This window comes from Rhinichthys klamathensis, unplaced genomic scaffold, assembly GCF_029890125.1.
Source record: "Rhinichthys klamathensis goyatoka isolate OS25496 unplaced genomic scaffold, OSU_Roscu_1.1 h1tg000133l_1, whole genome shotgun sequence".
In the NCBI taxonomy this organism is placed as follows: Eukaryota; Metazoa; Chordata; class Actinopteri; order Cypriniformes; family Leuciscidae; genus Rhinichthys; species Rhinichthys klamathensis.
In genome coordinates this window covers 165,557-184,016 of record NW_026606668.1, presented here as the reverse complement: position 1 = coordinate 184,016, position 18,460 = coordinate 165,557, and the positions used below count along the sequence as shown (strand labels likewise).

The 18,460-nt window shown below is 37.1% G+C and overlaps 1 protein-coding gene across 4 annotated transcripts in view; it reads right to left on the bottom strand.

Annotated features, from left to right (window-relative positions):
- The window catches only part of pcm1 (pericentriolar material 1), a 56,166-nt gene that overhangs the window by 29,162 nt on the left and 8,544 nt on the right, over positions 1 to 18,460 (bottom strand). For 2 of the 4 annotated variants that reach the window (XM_056256789.1, XM_056256791.1), the window contains exons 5-12: positions 17,435 to 17,605; positions 11,303 to 11,440; positions 8,306 to 8,483; positions 8,122 to 8,231; positions 6,325 to 6,571; positions 3,732 to 3,885; positions 3,423 to 3,617; positions 1,510 to 1,673 (exon numbers count right to left, since the gene is read on the bottom strand). In XM_056256789.1, the coding sequence (XP_056112764.1) occupies positions 1,510 to 1,673; positions 3,423 to 3,617; positions 3,732 to 3,885; positions 6,325 to 6,571; positions 8,122 to 8,231; positions 8,306 to 8,483; positions 11,303 to 11,440; positions 17,435 to 17,605 (1,357 nt within the window). Of the gene's footprint in view, positions 1 to 1,509; positions 1,674 to 3,422; positions 3,618 to 3,731; positions 3,886 to 6,324; positions 6,572 to 8,121; positions 8,232 to 8,299; positions 8,484 to 11,302; positions 11,441 to 17,434; positions 17,606 to 18,460 lie in introns of all 4 variants that reach the window. The other 2 variants (XM_056256788.1, XM_056256790.1) reach the window with 2 other exon arrangements.

Here is an 18,460-nt window from a genome sequence, read left to right as displayed (position 1 = left end):
GCTGTGAGGAATAATAGTACTATCTTTATAATAATCCTGGAAAAAATTACCTCAGAAGTACAGATAGTTTCATTTGGAGGAGCAACGGATCCAGCCGAGGAAATAGGTACATTCTTTATTTTCAAGTGCTTTGTTCTAATCGCGATATGGAATAGTGTCTGTAAACAAAAAGACTGTTTGAATCGCGTTTTTGTGTGTGAATGAATGAACAGCTTTTACCTAACTATATTCCAATACTGATATGAGTAAAAATCGACTGAAATATGTTGAAATAAAATATTTTTGTATAAGCAACGTATTAAACTGCAAATTAACATTTATATGTCCTAATCATAAAAACGATGTTACATATGAAAGACAAGATGTCGTTTTTACTGTAAAATACTGCCACATCAAATAAGCTTGTTTGCTAAGATGTTATTATAGTGTTTGTTCGATTGTAGGCTATATTCAAACTAATTAATCCGCAACTGTGAAATATGTATGATAAAATGTATACTTTAGTATATACAAAGAAAGATTACATTTGAAATATAGTTAAAAATTTTATTGTTGTTGTAATTGTAACCTTTTTATTAAAATAGCAAAAATATATGTAGGCTACATATAAATAAATCTTAGGTAAATCTTAAAAGCTCAATATAAGCCTCCTCTTTAAATTATTTGTATTGTGTTTTATTAGAGACACATTTGGGATATATTCCCAAACTTTCTATAAAAACAGTATGATAATTAACTGCACAATTACTAGAAATTTTTACATTTGGTATTATACAATTTGCAAGCACAATTTGAAAAATAAATAAATAATTGGAACTGTGAACCAATTTTGTATTATATAGGCATATACATATATATTGTCATTCTTGTGGCTCAGTGACACACCTGAATGAAAGGGTCATTAGTATGCAGCCCCATTATGCGCTCATTATGCGGGCCCATTGTCTTTTCAGGTGTGAATCACAGCAGGTCACACCCCTGCGCATATTGCCTTTCCAAACAAAAAGTGTCATTTTTAAATTTAAACCAATCCATTGTTTTATGTGAATGATAAGGCAGGATGATTTTCAGATCATTTTGAAGAAAAAACTCTAGGCGACAACATCCATTAGTCAAAAGTCTTGTGGACACATATTTAGTATGTGTTTTGTGGCCTTATTTCAGAAACTTTAAGTTTTAGTTTTTTCAATAACCACGCATAAACAATATTCTCTCAAAAATACAAAAATGTACATACATGTTGTTGATAACACATTATGATAGCCCTGTTTGTGCTAAATAGAGTGTAATTACACCTTTGCCAGTAATATGTTTATAAGCAACTGAAAAAAGCACAAATGTCAGAGTATGTCAAAACATCTCAAGGACCCCAAAAACACCTTGGACCCCAGAGGGTTAAGTTAATCTGTTCATCGTTTTAGAACAGCTTTGTTAGCACAGCATGCTTTTAATTCAGGTAACAAACCTTTACAAAGGGTTGACAGAAATTGAAAGAGTGTGAGGTCTGACCTATAATTGAAGGGACGTTGAGACTACGGAGGTTGGCTGCTGAGCGGTTATTGATTTCACATTCTGTGTTCAGACGGCCATCTCTATTATTGGAGGCGCTGTGAGCCTTCGTCAAACTGTTCATGTCCATCCAGTTACTTGGAGTCTGTGGTTGGGCTGGATTTCTACAAAAACAAAAATATATATTTCTAATTTGCCCTCAATTAACAACAGGACAATTCTCACAGAAGCAGAGTATGCTGCCTCTAAATCACACAGATGACCATTGTCATGATTGGTTTCAAATTAGATTAGATATCCTTGATTCAATATTGATTTATCTAGATATATATCAGGTACAGTGCATGTCAATTTTTCTTAATGAAAACAACCTCTCATCTAATGCTGTAAACTGTACAGGTAACCCTGTCAGCTGATACATTAGTAAAGGTTTAAAATTAACAGTCCAAACTATTAAATTCAATTGAAAAGCAATTCAAAGGCAAATTCCAATGTTTTAAATTGCACAATGCATTTTTTTTTAATGAGATTATTATTCCACTCCAATTTGTGGTTAATCTAAACATGGCTCTCATAAAATAAAATAAAAAATGTTTAAATGGCTGACTTAATGTACATTTGAATAAATAAGACATCACTAACATATTAAATAAAACACAATCCTAATGTAATAAAGTGCATATATTTAGCCAAATGTTCCTCTCTAGGAGTTATTTTTTTCTAACAAAGGAGCTATTTACATTGAATGGCTTTCCTGAGGTAAATGTAGAGTAACATGACATTAGTTATAAGCTGATAAGTCTTTCCACGGTTGAGCGATAACATGAGACATGATGCATTTCAGTAAGTTATTCTATGTTTCAACATACCTTCTGATTTTCATTTATGTTTATTGAGTGCTATAACTAGTAGTACAGAAAGAAAAAGTGATGATCGGATCATGTGCCCTTGATTCATGCTGGCACTTGAACTGATGCGGTTATAGAGATCTGCCACAGCACGTTAAAGCTGGGGACACACTTAACGACTAGCTGAAACATTCTAAGACTGAACTCAACATGCCGTTTCCACCGACTGGAGCAGATTCTAATCTTTGACAATAGAGAAGAGCACACACCTAACGACCTAACTAACTCAACTGTGTGAGATCTTGTTGAAACAAAAATGTACATGACAATGTTTACAAGCTGTTTTATTGACGTCTTTCCACCGTTGAAAAACTGATTGAGCTATTACACGAGATATGATACATTAAGTATTTTTCAACATACCTTCAGATGTTAATTCATGTTAATTCTATAACTGGTATTAAAGAGGAAGAAATTATCGCCTTCTCTCGCGCTCCATATGCCACTGATCTGTCAAGCCACATGAATTTGGTGATAAAATGGACAGAATTTTAAAGATTACACTATTTCTTATCGAAAGTAACCAAACGCGAAGCTTATTGCGATTATTGGTGGTTAATGGTGGTTAGGCTACAACGCTGTATTCGTCGTGTATACATAAGACGCGTAAATTTATGGGACGCATACGTGACGTGAACCCTTACACCCTCAATTACTATTTAATCAAATGTCAAGGAAGAAAAATTAGCATTGAGACATAAGGTAAAGTGAGGTCAACCTCAACAATGGGTCAGGGCTGGGCCGGGGCAGCAGGAGGCGGGGTGGTTTTGGTAAGCCATGAGAGTATCGCAATTCGTATTTTTCGAGTTTTGTGTCTAATACTTTCAAAACAGTGTGTATTTTAATGCTTATACTGTTGTTTTGTCCATCAAACTTTCATTCCTGCACACACAATTTTTGTTTTGAACCCTGAACATCAAATAAAAGAAGAAACTCCACAAGATTTGAGATTCACTACAACACAAAAATAAACTACTTAAAGAATTAAATTACTATAATCAGTACCTGATATTGGTGACCGGTTCATGGTTCTCCTGTTCTGAATCAAACATGACCTCAAAAATTGAACCGTCCTCTGTTCCCTCATTGTCATCCTTAACATTCTCGTTTACCATGTCCACCGCCATATCTGATGTCTGTTCATAATACTGAACAAGCTCTCTTAGCTCATTCAAACGCTTGTGCACCTCCTTCAGTTTCCTGCATTGAGTGACAAACCAGGCATCAAATACACTGAACCACTAAAATAAAAAATAAATAACATCACTTTGGTACAATCATCGAAGTGAGATCAAATGAGATGAAGAGAGAGACCTGAGTTTGTCAGCAGGGTGGCTGTTATCAACTATCTGTGTGTAAGAGGAAGAGGGGTCCTGCCTCACTGGACGTGGGCCATTTCCCTCTCTACCCAATACTGAGGGACGCTCTGACATGCCCATGCGTGCACCACGTTGACTGACACCCTGACCTGAAGAAACACAAACACCTTATTTAGCCAATAACAGTACATTTGAACACAAATGCATCAGAAGCATCTAATGCAACACCAACTATTTTGAAAAAATGCACAATTGAAATCACCTAAAGCAGGGATTCCCAAAGTATGGTACGCGAGCTGCCACCAGAGGGAGCGCGAGAGGAAAAATGTAATGGCGGTGTTTTGTAAGTGGGATTTTTCCATGCAATAAAATAAAAATCATGAACAGTAAACATTTCCTTTGTAATCGCTTTTATTTTAAATAAAAAAACTATAATTTATTAGTTTTTGATAGCAACGTTGAAAACAGCTGCTGTCTTCTATGCACTGCTCTGCACTGCAGCCGGTAACGTGACAAATGTGCTTTCGCGCGTTGGCTGGCGCTGAGCCAGTGCTGACATATATCACAACCATTGAGTGTTTTCAACCACATAATGTTTATCTTAGGTTTCAGACATTTAAATACACATAAGTACTAGCAAAACAATGATTTTGATTTTGCTGATTTCTATGGAAGCGGCAATATTAATCCTTTTCATTATAATAAGACGACACGTTTTATTCATATCAGATACACATTGTATACGTAGCTTCACGTTTTACCCTATTCTTCTCCCAGTTCACCGGCCTCTTACTTTCATGTATTTCGTGAGAAGTGGAGGAATTGACGTCACGTGTTGTAAATCCAACAGATCCGATTCTCTGAACTGTGGCAACTGTGGCACAAACTAACGATCGTTATGAAGGTGTTGGAACAATAAAACACATCCACTTGCACATATTTGACAATCGGAATGTCAGTGTTTCATGCTATAGCTAATACATTTGTGAATATTTTTGATAAAAAAGGAAAAATGACATAAAAGCAGATCATTATTCATTCAGCGCTGTGTTGTGGTTGCGTTGTGTCACGTGACAAGGAAAGACGCATCACCATGGAAACATTAAAGTGACAAGTTCTAAATAACGGTCGCCTTGAAAAACTCACGCTGGGGGGTCAGTTAAAATATTTTAAACTTACGTGTAAAAGGGTTAAAAGTGGAAGCTTGTGCGTAGCTTTGTTGCATTATATTGAAACAGGGCTCCAGACTAACTTTTCCACTGGTTGCACTGGTGCTACCAACTTTCTCAGTTGGTCGCACCAGCATATGATTTGGTCGCACCTTTTTTTTTTTTTTTTTTACATGCCATTGGGTTTAATCAATGCATGCTGATGAATAGTGGTTTTAATGGACCAAGGCTAGCAAAGGCTTTCTGGGTTGCAGCAGAAATACCTGTAATATATTAATTATCATTGCCAAATTTGAGGATTTTCATGGATTTTGGACAGTAATTTTAATCTGTAATTTTAAGCTATTTACATCTGAATTATATACAATCTATCTATTTACATTTGAATCATATTCTATATATCTATCTGTCTATTATCATCTTTCTATCTTTTAAAAATCATTAAACATTCAAATGTATGCATTACATTTTAAAAGATTAGAGTATTATAATAAACTGATACAGATTTTTCGTTATCAAAGTTTATAGTTGTAACAAAAAGCAGAAATCTCACACTCCTTACCTTCTGCATTTTATAATAATTTCCTTTTCCTCTGTCGAGCGATCATGAGAGTAATCGCTCGACAGAGGAAAATATAACCGCTGAAAAGACGTAGGAGGAAGGGGCTCTGTGTTTCGTGAGACCATTTTTATCATTTTTATATGCCTTAATTTGTGAATTCGTAATTGGCGCGTTTCACCATCAGTGTGCAATGCGCGTGACGTCTACGTTCGTCAATAAATAAACTGCACGTGTCTTGCGGAAGAACATTGTAGACGGAACTTCTCTCCGTTAATGTCTATGGCGAGTCACGCAGGCACTGGGCTACTCCGCAGCCGAGACGACCCCGGGATAAAATAGTCAGAATATAAACACTTATTATAGGCGTACCGTAGTGATTCAGAATAAGTCAAAAACACGGTTTGGAAAATGGATTCATGATGTAGCCTACTCGTTCATTTTGAACATAAGTTACGGACTGCAGCAGCTGATACAACGGCGTTCTGTTGCTCAAGCGTCCACTCGCACAAATGCGACCACATAACATTTTAACTCGCACATTCTCAAAAAATGGTCGCATATGCGACCAATTTGGTCGCAGTCTGGAACCCTGTGAAACTTTGTTGATGTTGTTATTGTCATGCGTGTTCTGGTTATTAGCGCATGATTAAACATGAGTCTTTATAGGGCGATAAAACAAAGCTTTGTTGCATTTTTTTTGGGAAGTGGGGATTGGGGGTGCGCCAACCCGGTTGGGACATAGAAGGGGGTGCGCAGGAAAAAAAGTTTGGGAACCGCTGATCTAAAGGGAAGGGACCTTTTAAAAATGGAAAGTGTCATAGTAACTGCATGTGCTGCTGTGTGAGGGGGAGGCTTACAGGAACTGTTGTTGAGGGTCTGGTCTCTAAGGGAGTGGAGTTCCTGGAGGATCTTGTCCATGGTCTGCTTTTTGTCCTGTAGCTCCTGCAGTTTGGTGAGTTTAGCACTTGTGGAGGTTGATGCAGTAGTTAGTGGGGCAGAGGAGGGCAACTGACCCCGTGAATTATGGGTAGTGCGAGACCGGCACACCTCTCTTGAAAGAGAGAGACATTCTGCCTGTCGTCGGTTGTCAGGGACCGCCTGAGACTGAAAGAGTGAAATAAAAAATTTGTGGTTAGATTTTGTTTTATTCAGGAACAGACTACTTTTTCAAAAATGTCACATACATTTTCAAATAATAAGTCATGCGATGCAGTTATATTATCTGGTTAGGACAACAGAACTTTTGTCTGTAGAAAGAAGGAACCAAACATGCAAATTCACCTTTGGCTAAGCCCCGCCCCCCTTAGTTACTGTTGCTACGTCTGACAAACAAACTTCATCTGGGCTCTGGTATCAACATGGCTTATGCTGTGACAGCTCTTCCTGCTGAAATTTGATCAAACTTTTATAAAGTAGCAAATAAAGTGTCCGATAGAAGTAGGCAAAAGGGGCTGCAATATACGTTCGAAGGCTATATTCACGACATACAGGTGAAACACAAGGAACAACAAGGCATCCAAATAGAGGCAAAAGCATACCGGTCACAGTCAAAAAAATGAACCACCGCATATCCTACTAATCGAGACGGAGGCTGGGACTAACAATATCAAGGAGGAGCAACAGTGTTCATGCAAAGCTGGGTAGGTCTCTATTCACTTCTATAATCGTTATTACAAAGCAAACGGACTACGCGAGTATAACGTTGTATTTATTAGCAGCGTGTGCTAGACCAGTGGTTCCCAAACCTGTCCTGGCGACCCACCAACACTGAACGTTTTCTTTGTCTCCCTAATCAAACACACCTGATTCAACTCATTAGCTCATTAATGAGAAAAAGTGTCGGACCACTGTGGGAGCTCGTTCTTGGCTGCGCTGTGATTGGTCAATCTACATTCTAGGGTGTGGCTTAGCCAAAGGCGAATTATTCAACAATTGCTTTCACTTCTAGGTAGCAAAATGTAAAACTGCAACATACACAATTTTGATATATATATATATATATATATATATATATATATATATATATATATATATATATATATACATATACAGTACTGGTCAAAAGTTTTGAAAAAAGTTTCTTATGCTCATTAAGCCTGCATTTATTTGATCAACATTACGGGAAAAACAATAATATTGTGAAATATTACAATTTTAAATGGTTTTCTATTTTACTATACTTTAAAATTTAATTTATTTCTGTGATGGCAGAGCTGAATTTTCATCAGCCATTTCTCCAGTCTTCAGTGTCACATGATCCTTTAGAAATCATTCTAATACTAATCAATCAGTTATTATCAATGTTGGAAACAGTTGTGCTGCTTAATATTTTTTTGGAACCTGTGATACTTTTTTCAGGATTCATTGATGAATAAAAAGTTAAAAAGAACAGCATTTGTTCAAAAAATTGCAGGCTTGATGAGCATAACAGACTTCTAAAAAAATAAAATAATAATAATTAGTAATGCTTCCAAACTTTTGACCGGTAGTGTATGTATATGTATATATATATATATATATATATATATATATATGCATATGTATATACAGAATATGCTTTAATATAAATCTTAGTGTTTTGCCTGCTATTTTCCAATGAACAGTATACATAAATTTATACATTTAAAGATGTAGCTGGTTAGGTGTGGGTGTACCTGAGAATCATGCAGTTGGTTATGGAAGCGCTGGATAAGATCGTTGAGTTCATCATTGAGCTCTGAGGTTATGCTCCTGCCAGACACACTTCCAGTAGTCTCTGTAACAACTGTAATATATATACACAATAAAATGGAAATAATTCTAACTTCCAGAAACATGAAGTAAACATAATACCCTCACCAGTGTCGTCCATCACTGCTATGGCTTGTTCAGCACTTTGCTGCATGGCCAGTAGTGCAGCCTGACGGCCTTGCAGTGCTCTGAGTTGCTCCTGCTGTTCTAGCATCTTTTTTAGTAGGTCATGCTGCTTCCGCATGTTCTCTAGCTCTTCTTTCTGCTCTACACATACCCCACGGCCCTGAGAAGGAGAGACAAATATATCATTAGAACAAATGACAAGTATCAATCTGTGGAACTATGCAATAGCAACAACATGTTGATGTTGCAGGTTGTCATAGAAAAATTACAGTCAGCTAATGTCTGGGCTCAACAATAAGGATCACCACTGGCCAAGGGCCAATGTGAAAGAGTTTCAGGTCAGCTGACACAACTGACACTTGCTCTATCAGGGCTCTAGACTAACACTTGAGAGAAGAAGCACCGGTGCCATTTTGGTAGCGCTGCTATTTTGGTAGCACTGCCACCGGTGCCATTTTGATACTAATTTGGTAGCGCTGGGGGAAAATGTATCAAGTGTTTTGCATTAAGTGCAGTTACTAATAATATTACATGTTTGTTTACTGGAAATTTAACAGTAAAGCACTGAGCTTAAATTGATATGCTGTTAAAATCAACTTTTATTAACAACAGTAACGTGCAAAAACTTCATTTTTATAAGGAAAAGTTAAATATTTTACTCTTTTTAAATGTACCATTGTTGTTCTATAGTATCATACTGAACTGACCAAAAGCATCAGTGATTACAAAAGGAGCGCTCTTTACTTGTTTTCTGTGTAAAGTTTTCGAAGTGTTCGTTTTACCTATATCTTTAAACTTTTAGCTTTACAAATCATCATTCAAAATAACAATAAAATTGGATACTATTTAGAGCTATGAAGTGCTGTAAAAAGTGAGAAGCACTTGAAAGCCCTTGAAAAGTGCTTGAATTTCACTCTCAAAATATTGTACGAACCCTCAGATAAATAATGTAAAAAAAAAACATTTGACTATTTCTGCCACAATACCATGGTTCCAGTTAGCGTTGCTACATTAAATCCATGGTGAATGTTGGTGATTTGTGAATTAAAAAGCCTTCTATAACTTGTTTGTTCATGTTTGTTTCTCCTGGTTTCCACATCAGTGCTGTTTGAATTGATATTTGTGGTTCATAACTGAATTCTGTGCCAAATTTGAATGCTTCCCCCTAGATCTAATTTTGCGGCAAATTCAAAAACTTTCTTACTGGATCTCCCAGAGCTGTGTAGTAATGTCAGGGCTTAACAATAAGCCTTGTCGTGCTTGTCCTTCAGTCATTTACTAACTGCATCAAGCCGCGAAAAAGATACTGAATCCTATGCGGCTTTATGTGCGCGCACTCCGAGATGGAATGGGCTTCAGGTTCACGCCTAAACAGTCAAATACACACAGAAATATGCCAAAATGCCCAGCTTGGTGAGTTTTCACTTAAACACAGTTGGTTATGTCTCAAGTGAGCATAAACAGATGGGATATGTTTCAGTATACTGGATCTGTGATTTCAGAAAGTGACAGCGGCCTAATATTCCTTCTGCTGTCTGTGCCATTAATGTTCATCAAACAACAAAAGACAAAGAGAAAATTACCCGATGCTCTACATTTACTAGGATTAACCTATATTGCATACAGTGAAGACTATGTGGTTGTGTTTTAAATTTGATTACTTTCTGTTGACAGACTTGTTCTGTTTTTTTTTTCTTCACAGGAATGCTATATTTATTAAACTTGGCTTTTGCTGATCACTTCTATGAGAGGGAATGGAATATGTTGCACATTGTTTGCCTATAAATAAAGTTCCTAATTCAGGATACTTTGTCATCTCTTAATTTGAATACTTAGCCTAATATACATCATTGTTAAGAATAGCTGTGGGTCTATTTGAAGCCTTCTATTCATCATGTAGGCCACCATGTAGAAATGTAGTTATTTTGGTGATCAGTATCGTTGATCGGGATTGGCTGATACTGCTTTCAGTGATTGGTAATCGGCCTCAAAAATCCTAATTAGAGCACCCTTAGTTGGTGTGAATTCTGCTGGTTCAAAACTGCAAAAATGAGTCATTCTGACTCAACGGGTTTCCAGCTAATATTTTAAATTGAAATGTTTTTCTTAAAGAAAACATTTTATTTTATTAACTTGTGCCAGGTAAAGTCGGAACTACTGGCCAGACCAGGTTAGCAGGAAATATCCCTACTGTTGAGTCTGTAATGCACAATCACATCACACAATTTAAAAACAAATGAAGCAGTTATAAATCCATAGACTCAGCAGTTTTCTTAGCACCGAAACCCAAAATAGTTGGTCACGGACAGGTAAATAAGCTCCCTTTTGCTTGATCTTCAGATTAACTCCATAAGTACACTTATGTTCCATGTAACAAGTTATTAGACTCTAGCTACAACATGCAGCAAATGACTAGCCAATAAGCATTTGAGAACGGGATCAACTAACTGTAGAATAAAAAGAAAGGAGAAGGGCATCATCTAACAAACAGAACCTGTTGAGTTGCATACGCTTCAAATTTCATTAAGCAGTTTCATGGAAATGAGTCAGCATCTGTCGACAGCAAATGTCGTCCTGCAACCTGCTAGATCTCAACACATTTTAAAATGACACAGTCAAAGTATAATCACTTATCTTGGTCATCTGTACGTACAACTCATGCTGTTACATAAATGTTACAATTAGCCATTAATTCAAACAACAACAACAACAAAAGAAATCCCAGCAAAAGGGGTTAATTCTGTAAGATACGACAACAACTTGCTTGACATTCAATGACAAACTAGAAGAACAGGTAAAATTAGCTAAATAAACAATAAACAAACAAAACTCCCATCTGTTCAGAGGAAGCAGCAATCCAAGTAGCCAACTATGCTTTCAAAGCTTGAGCTCTAAATTCCACCTTGCATGCCCGGTTCATCCTGATCAATGTTCAGTTCAGGCATCAAGAGGAGAGAAGGAGTCTTTGTGAGTACTCACAGTGGCACTGGAGGCTTCAGAACGCGGCTCCAAGTTCAGAGACGTGCTCTCGGCCACCGAGCCTGAACCTACTGCAGAGTCCACCGTGGCACCTTCATCATCATCATCATCATCATCATCATCCTCATTTTCCCTCGCCTGTAGAGCGTATGGAGGAGGGGCAGGGCTCAGAACAGACCCAATTTAGAAGTTGCAGACACTTGCTAATACTGCTACATTTGAGTATGTATACAGAGATGTAAACTGAATCGGACAGAGGCAATTGCTCAATACAAAGGATCTGGAAATAATGCTTTTTCATTGTGCTTGAACTGAAGAGCAAAAACAAGCTGAAGGGAAAAAAGACGACATGCTGCCCTAAATTTGGGCTCTACATTAATCAAGCCTGTGCCAATAAGAACAAAACTGATTCAGGTTAGTCACAGACTGCAGCCCAGTTTTGTGCAGTCTGACAATAGGTCTGAAATTAAATCACAATTAATTTAATTATTTTCATTTGTTAATGTGTTGATGCATTAATTTTACGGAAAGAAAATTATAATAATATGTGCAATTATTGGTTCCAACAATGTTGTGTTGAAGTCACTTAACGTACATATGTATATTAGTGTTGCACTTAAGGTATCATGATACCCTGCTTTTAAAAATGGTATGATTCCTCATTACTAGTACTAGGGGTGTGCACGAATATTCGATCTTTAATTATTATTCGAAAAATAAAACACTATTCGAATTTTACTAAGTTGCTTTGCTGGCCATAAATGCAGTGAATCCATGATAAATCCCAAGCACTAACTAGCAGTTATAATAAATGCACTGGGTGGCACTGTGGAGCGTGTTTAACAAGTTGTTTATATTTGATCACATAATGTTGTCGTCTGCCTCGCGAAGTTTGGAATTTGGCTACTCAGATGAAAATTATCTTACTAAATGGAATTACTTTTGATCAAATTAATTAATGAATCTGAGTCATCATAATATCATCACATTGAGAAATCACATGAAATCCAAACACCAGTCGACTGAGGAAAGACAGCTGTCCATCACTGCATCACGACTGCAGGTAAAGCGCAGCTGAATACCCCGAGTGATCCGAGATGATAACTTATCTTATAGCTTATAAATTATTTTGAGACATATTCTTCCTTTAAATTTCGTTGAGGGAGACAGGTTTAAGAACAAAAAACGCAAAGTGCTGTGAGAAACTTCGCTTAGAACACTGTTATCTTTGTCTCTGAAACGTCTGTCAGCACAGTGTTTTCTCTGGATATTATTGTTTTCTCAACATGAACGTGAAACAATATAAACACGATAACCATATTCTGACTCAGCCTGTACGATAACTGGCGTAGTCTGCTTTATTAGCATTTTTTTTCCCGTTAGCCTGCTTGAGCTTAAATGCTTTTGTTCTTTATATTTGTTGTTCACTCATATTGTTTAATGTTTTCAACTAAAAGAAAACCTTAAGATATATTGTAAGCTTGTTGTGTATATTGCCTTGTTCAGAAATGGACAAAAACGTTTAAAAAAAAAACCTTCAAACAGGTTTCGTTAAACGTCATTTATATAAACGAATATTCGATTTTTATGAGCCCGAATTTTCGAATGCAATATTTTTGAAAAATGCCCATCCCTAACTAGTACCAGTACTTTAAGAATGACAGCGTTGTAACAAGAGTAATATTACCTGAGTTGCAACGACGTGCTACAGCAGGGCAGTTTGTTTGCAGTGCTCTGCTTCCACTCCCTGCAGGCACACTGGATGTGCCAAACTTTATATATCCGCTAGAGATGCACCGGTCGACCGGACATAAATCAGTTCTAATTTATGGCCAGTTGACCGGTTTATTTTAGTCGATCTCTATTCCGGACTTATGCAGAAACTGCATCCCAAATTGTCATCTATGTGGAAATGTTCGAAAGTCTGTAAACAGGATGTTAAAACAGGCCAGAGATGCGACACGCTGAAGACAGACGCAAATAAAAGCAACAGACACGCCAGCAGAGCAAATACTGTATCATGCAAAGCAAGCTCCAGGGCTTGATGTTTCGTTTTTTCCCCAAGGAGCACCTGTGCTCCTAAGTTTAGCAAATAATGTTTTTACTTATAGCTGCAGTCGGCAAGTCTGGCAGATTGAGGGGACTTAGCCAACATTTTGAATGTTTACAACTCTCATGCCCCTCCCCCACTACCACCGAGCACCCTCCCATCGAGTTCGTGGTGCTCGTCAGTGCGTGTGCACCAGATTTTCTGTGAATGCGCCTGTCTCATCAGCATCAATCAACACAATGGAGTACTTGGTTACTTGGTACTTTCCTTGGTTGTTTTGGACCTCCTAGCTCTGGTTGTTAACCGGGGAATTGGAAGCTTGTTAGTAGATCACGCTTCGTACAATCCAACACACCTGCGAACTTCAGGAGTGTGCATGTGATACTGTAACGTGCGCAAGGAGGGATCTGTGGCGTGTGCACGAACTGTGAGTAATACTGTACATTAGGGGTGTGCAATTTTGACACAAAAAAAATATTGCGATATTTACAAAGTTTTGTTGATTATAATGCGTTTTTGTGCTGGTTTAGGCCTGTTGTTGACAGCTGACTCAAAGATATTCATATTATTTATATTCTATGTGGTATTCAGTTCACAGGAGTGACAGAAATTAACATTTTCATTAAGGGGCAATATTTGCCTATATTCTATATTTTATTTGCCATTTTTACCTATATAAGGGCATTTTTTCTTAACATATTAGATGTATGCATCACTTTTATGTAAAATTCTAACATTCAAATTAGTGCTGCACGATTAATCATATCGCAATCGCGATGTCAAGCCTATGCGATTATATGATGCAAAATTCTGCAATTTTATTAAATAAATAAATGCATGTGTGGACATGACAACAAACCATTCTCTCTGAGAGCTGTTTGCCTATTTTCTACACAGCTAATAAAAAGACCACCAGTCAGTTTCAGTTTAGGCAGTGGCACGTATGGCCACGTCGTGACTTTTTCCGGCAGCGTGGGGAACAGGTGAAGATGGATGCCGAGCAGACGGACACTGAACTGGTGGCCATAAAAAAAATCTACCTCTGTTATATGGCGATATTTTGGCTATAAGATAACCGACACTGAGCAGAGAGAGCAGGGCTGGCAAATCTCAGTCATTCAGCGTGAGACTCACGCAATTGACATTTTTCACACGCTCTCACGCCACACATCCATTTTCTAACGCAGACAAAAATCACGAAGAAAAGAGGACACGGACACCGACAAACTAGACCGAGCAGAGGTTACTTTTGATATGAAACAAATCATCAGCTCTCAGATTCTGTCAATTTTATTACGAAATTCAAACAATAGCGTTTTGGCACTTGTTAATGTGACGTGACAGATCGTGGTCATGAACCGAACATCTCTTACTCTTTACTAGTTGATAGTAAATAAATACGAATTAACAATAGGTGTGTTGAAAGATACAGTACAACTTACCGAAATGTATGCCTCATACATAATATCGATCAATCAGTGTTTTTCAACCGCGGAAAGAGGTCAATAAAACAGCTGGAGAACAATAGGCTATGTCACAGTTACATTTACCTCAGGAAAGCCATTTGATAGCACGTTAGTTGGCTAGACAAATTAAATAAAGAGGAGTATTTTGCTAAAGATGTGCACTAGGGATATCATGGTACCAAAATTCCAGTAGTCGGTACCGATACCATTAAAATTTTACGGTTCTCGGTACCAATTTCGGTACCACAGCAAAATCATAATTTATTTAATTATTTGAAAAAAAATATTAAATTCAATGACTTTATTATTTATGACGGTACATTTATGAAAGCATTGAAGGCTACATGCTGTTTAAACAAAAATATTGATGATATTGAGAAATATTGCTTGTAAAAAAATCAAGTGAAAAATAAGCAACCTTCTATGCACACATTATTATTATTATTAGTAGTGTATCATTTGACTATATCTGCCACAATACCAGTTAGTGTTACTACATTAAATCCATGGTGAATGTTGCTGATTTGTGGCCTTATATAACTTGTTCATTCATGGCAAAATGTTTCTCCTGGTTTTCACATTAGCGAATGTGAATTCAAACAGAATTCTGCGCCGTATCGGAATGCTTCTCACTAGGCCTCGCAGCGATGTTATTAATTCTGTTGCGAATTCAATGGATTTCTTCACTGGATCTCCCAGCACTGTGTAGTAACCGTGTCGCGTGCTAGAGATCGGACCGGGAAGGGTTCCGCTACAACAGGCTTGTTACTAATAGTGGAAAAAGCAAGATGACAACACAAGTTATAACGGTAATTAAACTAAACTATATCTGTTCTATTTCCATGCAGCATATATTATCTGGCTCTGTAGGCGTCATTGTCCTCTTCTTGAAAGCAATTTAAGGCAATTTTAACATGCTATAAAAAATTATCTGTGGGGTATTTTAAGCTAAATCAGATACTTGAGATACTAGAATCTTGTAAAAAGGGGCATAATAGGTGCCCTTTAAATAAATGTTCCTGCTTTAGGTTGTCGTCATGGTATAGGTTCAGTAGTAGTATCAATATATTTTAGTCAGGTATCATATTTGAAGTCATCATTAGAGGTGGCCCGATTCATCGGTTTTGCCGATATATCGGTACCAATAGTTAATTGGTGGAACTATCGTTATCGGCAAAAATCCATACCGATAGTTTTTCTGGGTTGCGTCCGTTGCTGGAGCGGCTGAGATGGGTGCGCTATCATTGCACAGCACGAGAGCGCTGAGAAGAGACTGCTGGCATTATACAGAGCGAGAGTGGCCTCTAGAGGCCAAATACAAACTATCACTGGCACCGCGTGTTGTTTATTGTAACACGTGAGGCTGCTGTCTGCACGGAGAGCGCTGACACTTCAGATGCGCATTTAAAACACCGACAGCGAAACAGTATGAATACAGAACACTAAAGTACATATTGCCATATCATTATAAAGTAATTAATTTGTTGACTAGATGCTGCATTAGCAAAGAAAGAACAGAAGTATGTTTGCCATCGATGCTATGAGGAGGACGCTAACATTAGTACCATGTGACAAAAACACACGCAAACCTGACCCAAATGTTTAATGTCGCAATTGTTACCACCTATTTGCATTAGTTTATATCCGGCTGGTCCCTTTTATGCATTCATTAGCCGGGGAAGTTGCATATTTAAAGCTAGTGACGTGATTGCTTTCTCAACATTGATATGTTCATGCAGCCGACAGAAACAAACAAATCAGAAACATTCGATTCTATTCTTTTTTATCACTGCAATACATTGTTATTTTGATAGATAATCATCAAGTGTTCTAAAATAGAAGCAAATAAAGTGAGAAACTATATATGTAATATACATTTATGCAATTTTAATGCTCTGGCATTTGCAGATATTTAAAGATGGCCATCTTTAAGCATAGCAGACTCTTTGGAGTTATATGAAATGGTAACACTTTACAATAAGATTACATTTTTAGCATTAACTAAGGTTAATACATGTAGTATTATTCAGTGTTAGTTTGTTAATTTCAACATTTACTAATACATTTTAAATTGAGTTTTATTTTATTTTATCTGTTAACGATAAAACAATAATCTGATGTCCCAACTATCTAACTAAGAATGCTTCTGCTTTTATTAGTCATGTCATACTGTCAAGTCGCTTCAGATAAAAGCGTTTGCTAAATGAATATATAGAACAGTTTTAAAACAGCAGATGTATTTGTCAAAATGATTGATATTTCATATTTGTTGAGCTTTAATGACCATTTTTTATATTTTCTTTACATTTATTTTGGAATACCACAAAAGAAATGCCTCTGACAGATGATTAAATAGGGTTCAAAAGAAGATCACAAGCGTTAACTTTGACAGCCCTATTTTAGATATTCAAGCAGTGGACGCAAGTCCTTGAACAGCATTGAAGTTTAGCAGATCACACACTTAATTCACAAATAAAGTTTATATTTTAAAAAGCTGTTATACATCGTAAATGTCAACTAACATACTTAGATGGGCATGAAAATGTTCTTATATTTAAATTAGTTCTTATGTCATTAAATTACAACTTCCTAAAAACTGGAGAGGGAAATACTGACCAGCATCTTCTGAAGAAAACGCAAGTAAGACTTCTCCTGTTCTTTCAAGTGAGTGATAAGGAGAGAAAGACGTTCCACATTTGCAGGCACATCGTTCTTTTCCACCAGGTCGTCTCTCATGGATGTGGCCTTCCCAATGTATTCACGAATTTGCACCAGTTTACTGACCACCTGAATGGAGAGACAAGCTCCGTGAGGAAAAAGAGGTGCAAGCAGAAATGCTGATAAAATAAAATAAACAAATACAAAAGTAAGTAGAATGAGAAATAGATAGAAAAGACAGAAGGAAGTGCACACAGAGACAGAGAGAAACAGAGAAAGAGACCAAGGAAGAGCTCTCACATGGACAGTGGCATATTTTTAAACTGGCCTAAATTCTGAGCGCTCACTGACACATCTGTGCTCCAGTTTTTGCTCAGCAACAACGGGGGGAAAGAACACGGGGAAGTTGTGCCATCTACTTTTATTATTTTTTAAAAGAAGATAATTCCAAAACCTTTTAACAAAAGGACTCCTAGCTATTCTTAATAGGCAGTGTTATAACAGTTGCCATTAATGATACTTGGAGCTAGACTAATGAGGGGAAAAAAGACGTGCAGAGATTAAAATCAAAAAGTGTTCAAATCTAATCTAGAATGTTAACGGAGCATTGAAAAAGCCAAACTAAAATCATTCTCAATAGAAAGTAATTATGGAACCACTGACAAATGCACATGCTACGTTGGGCTATGTTCAGACTGGAGGCAATCAATATCAATAGGAATCAAATAATATTTGCGTGTCCAGACATAACCAAACTATCGGCATGATTTGCTTTGATAACGAAGGAGGTGTACCATCTCAATCTCCAAATAGGTGCCCTGTTTGCGGTGCAGAACTCCGCCGTCACACAGGAAAATGTTTAAAACTTTGCACATACCATTTGAACATCATATGGTCACCATTTTTGACGTTTTTGTTTTGTGTTGCGTTAAAGCAGTGATCTCAAACTCGCGCCCCGCGACTTGACATTAAAGTTTAATGTTA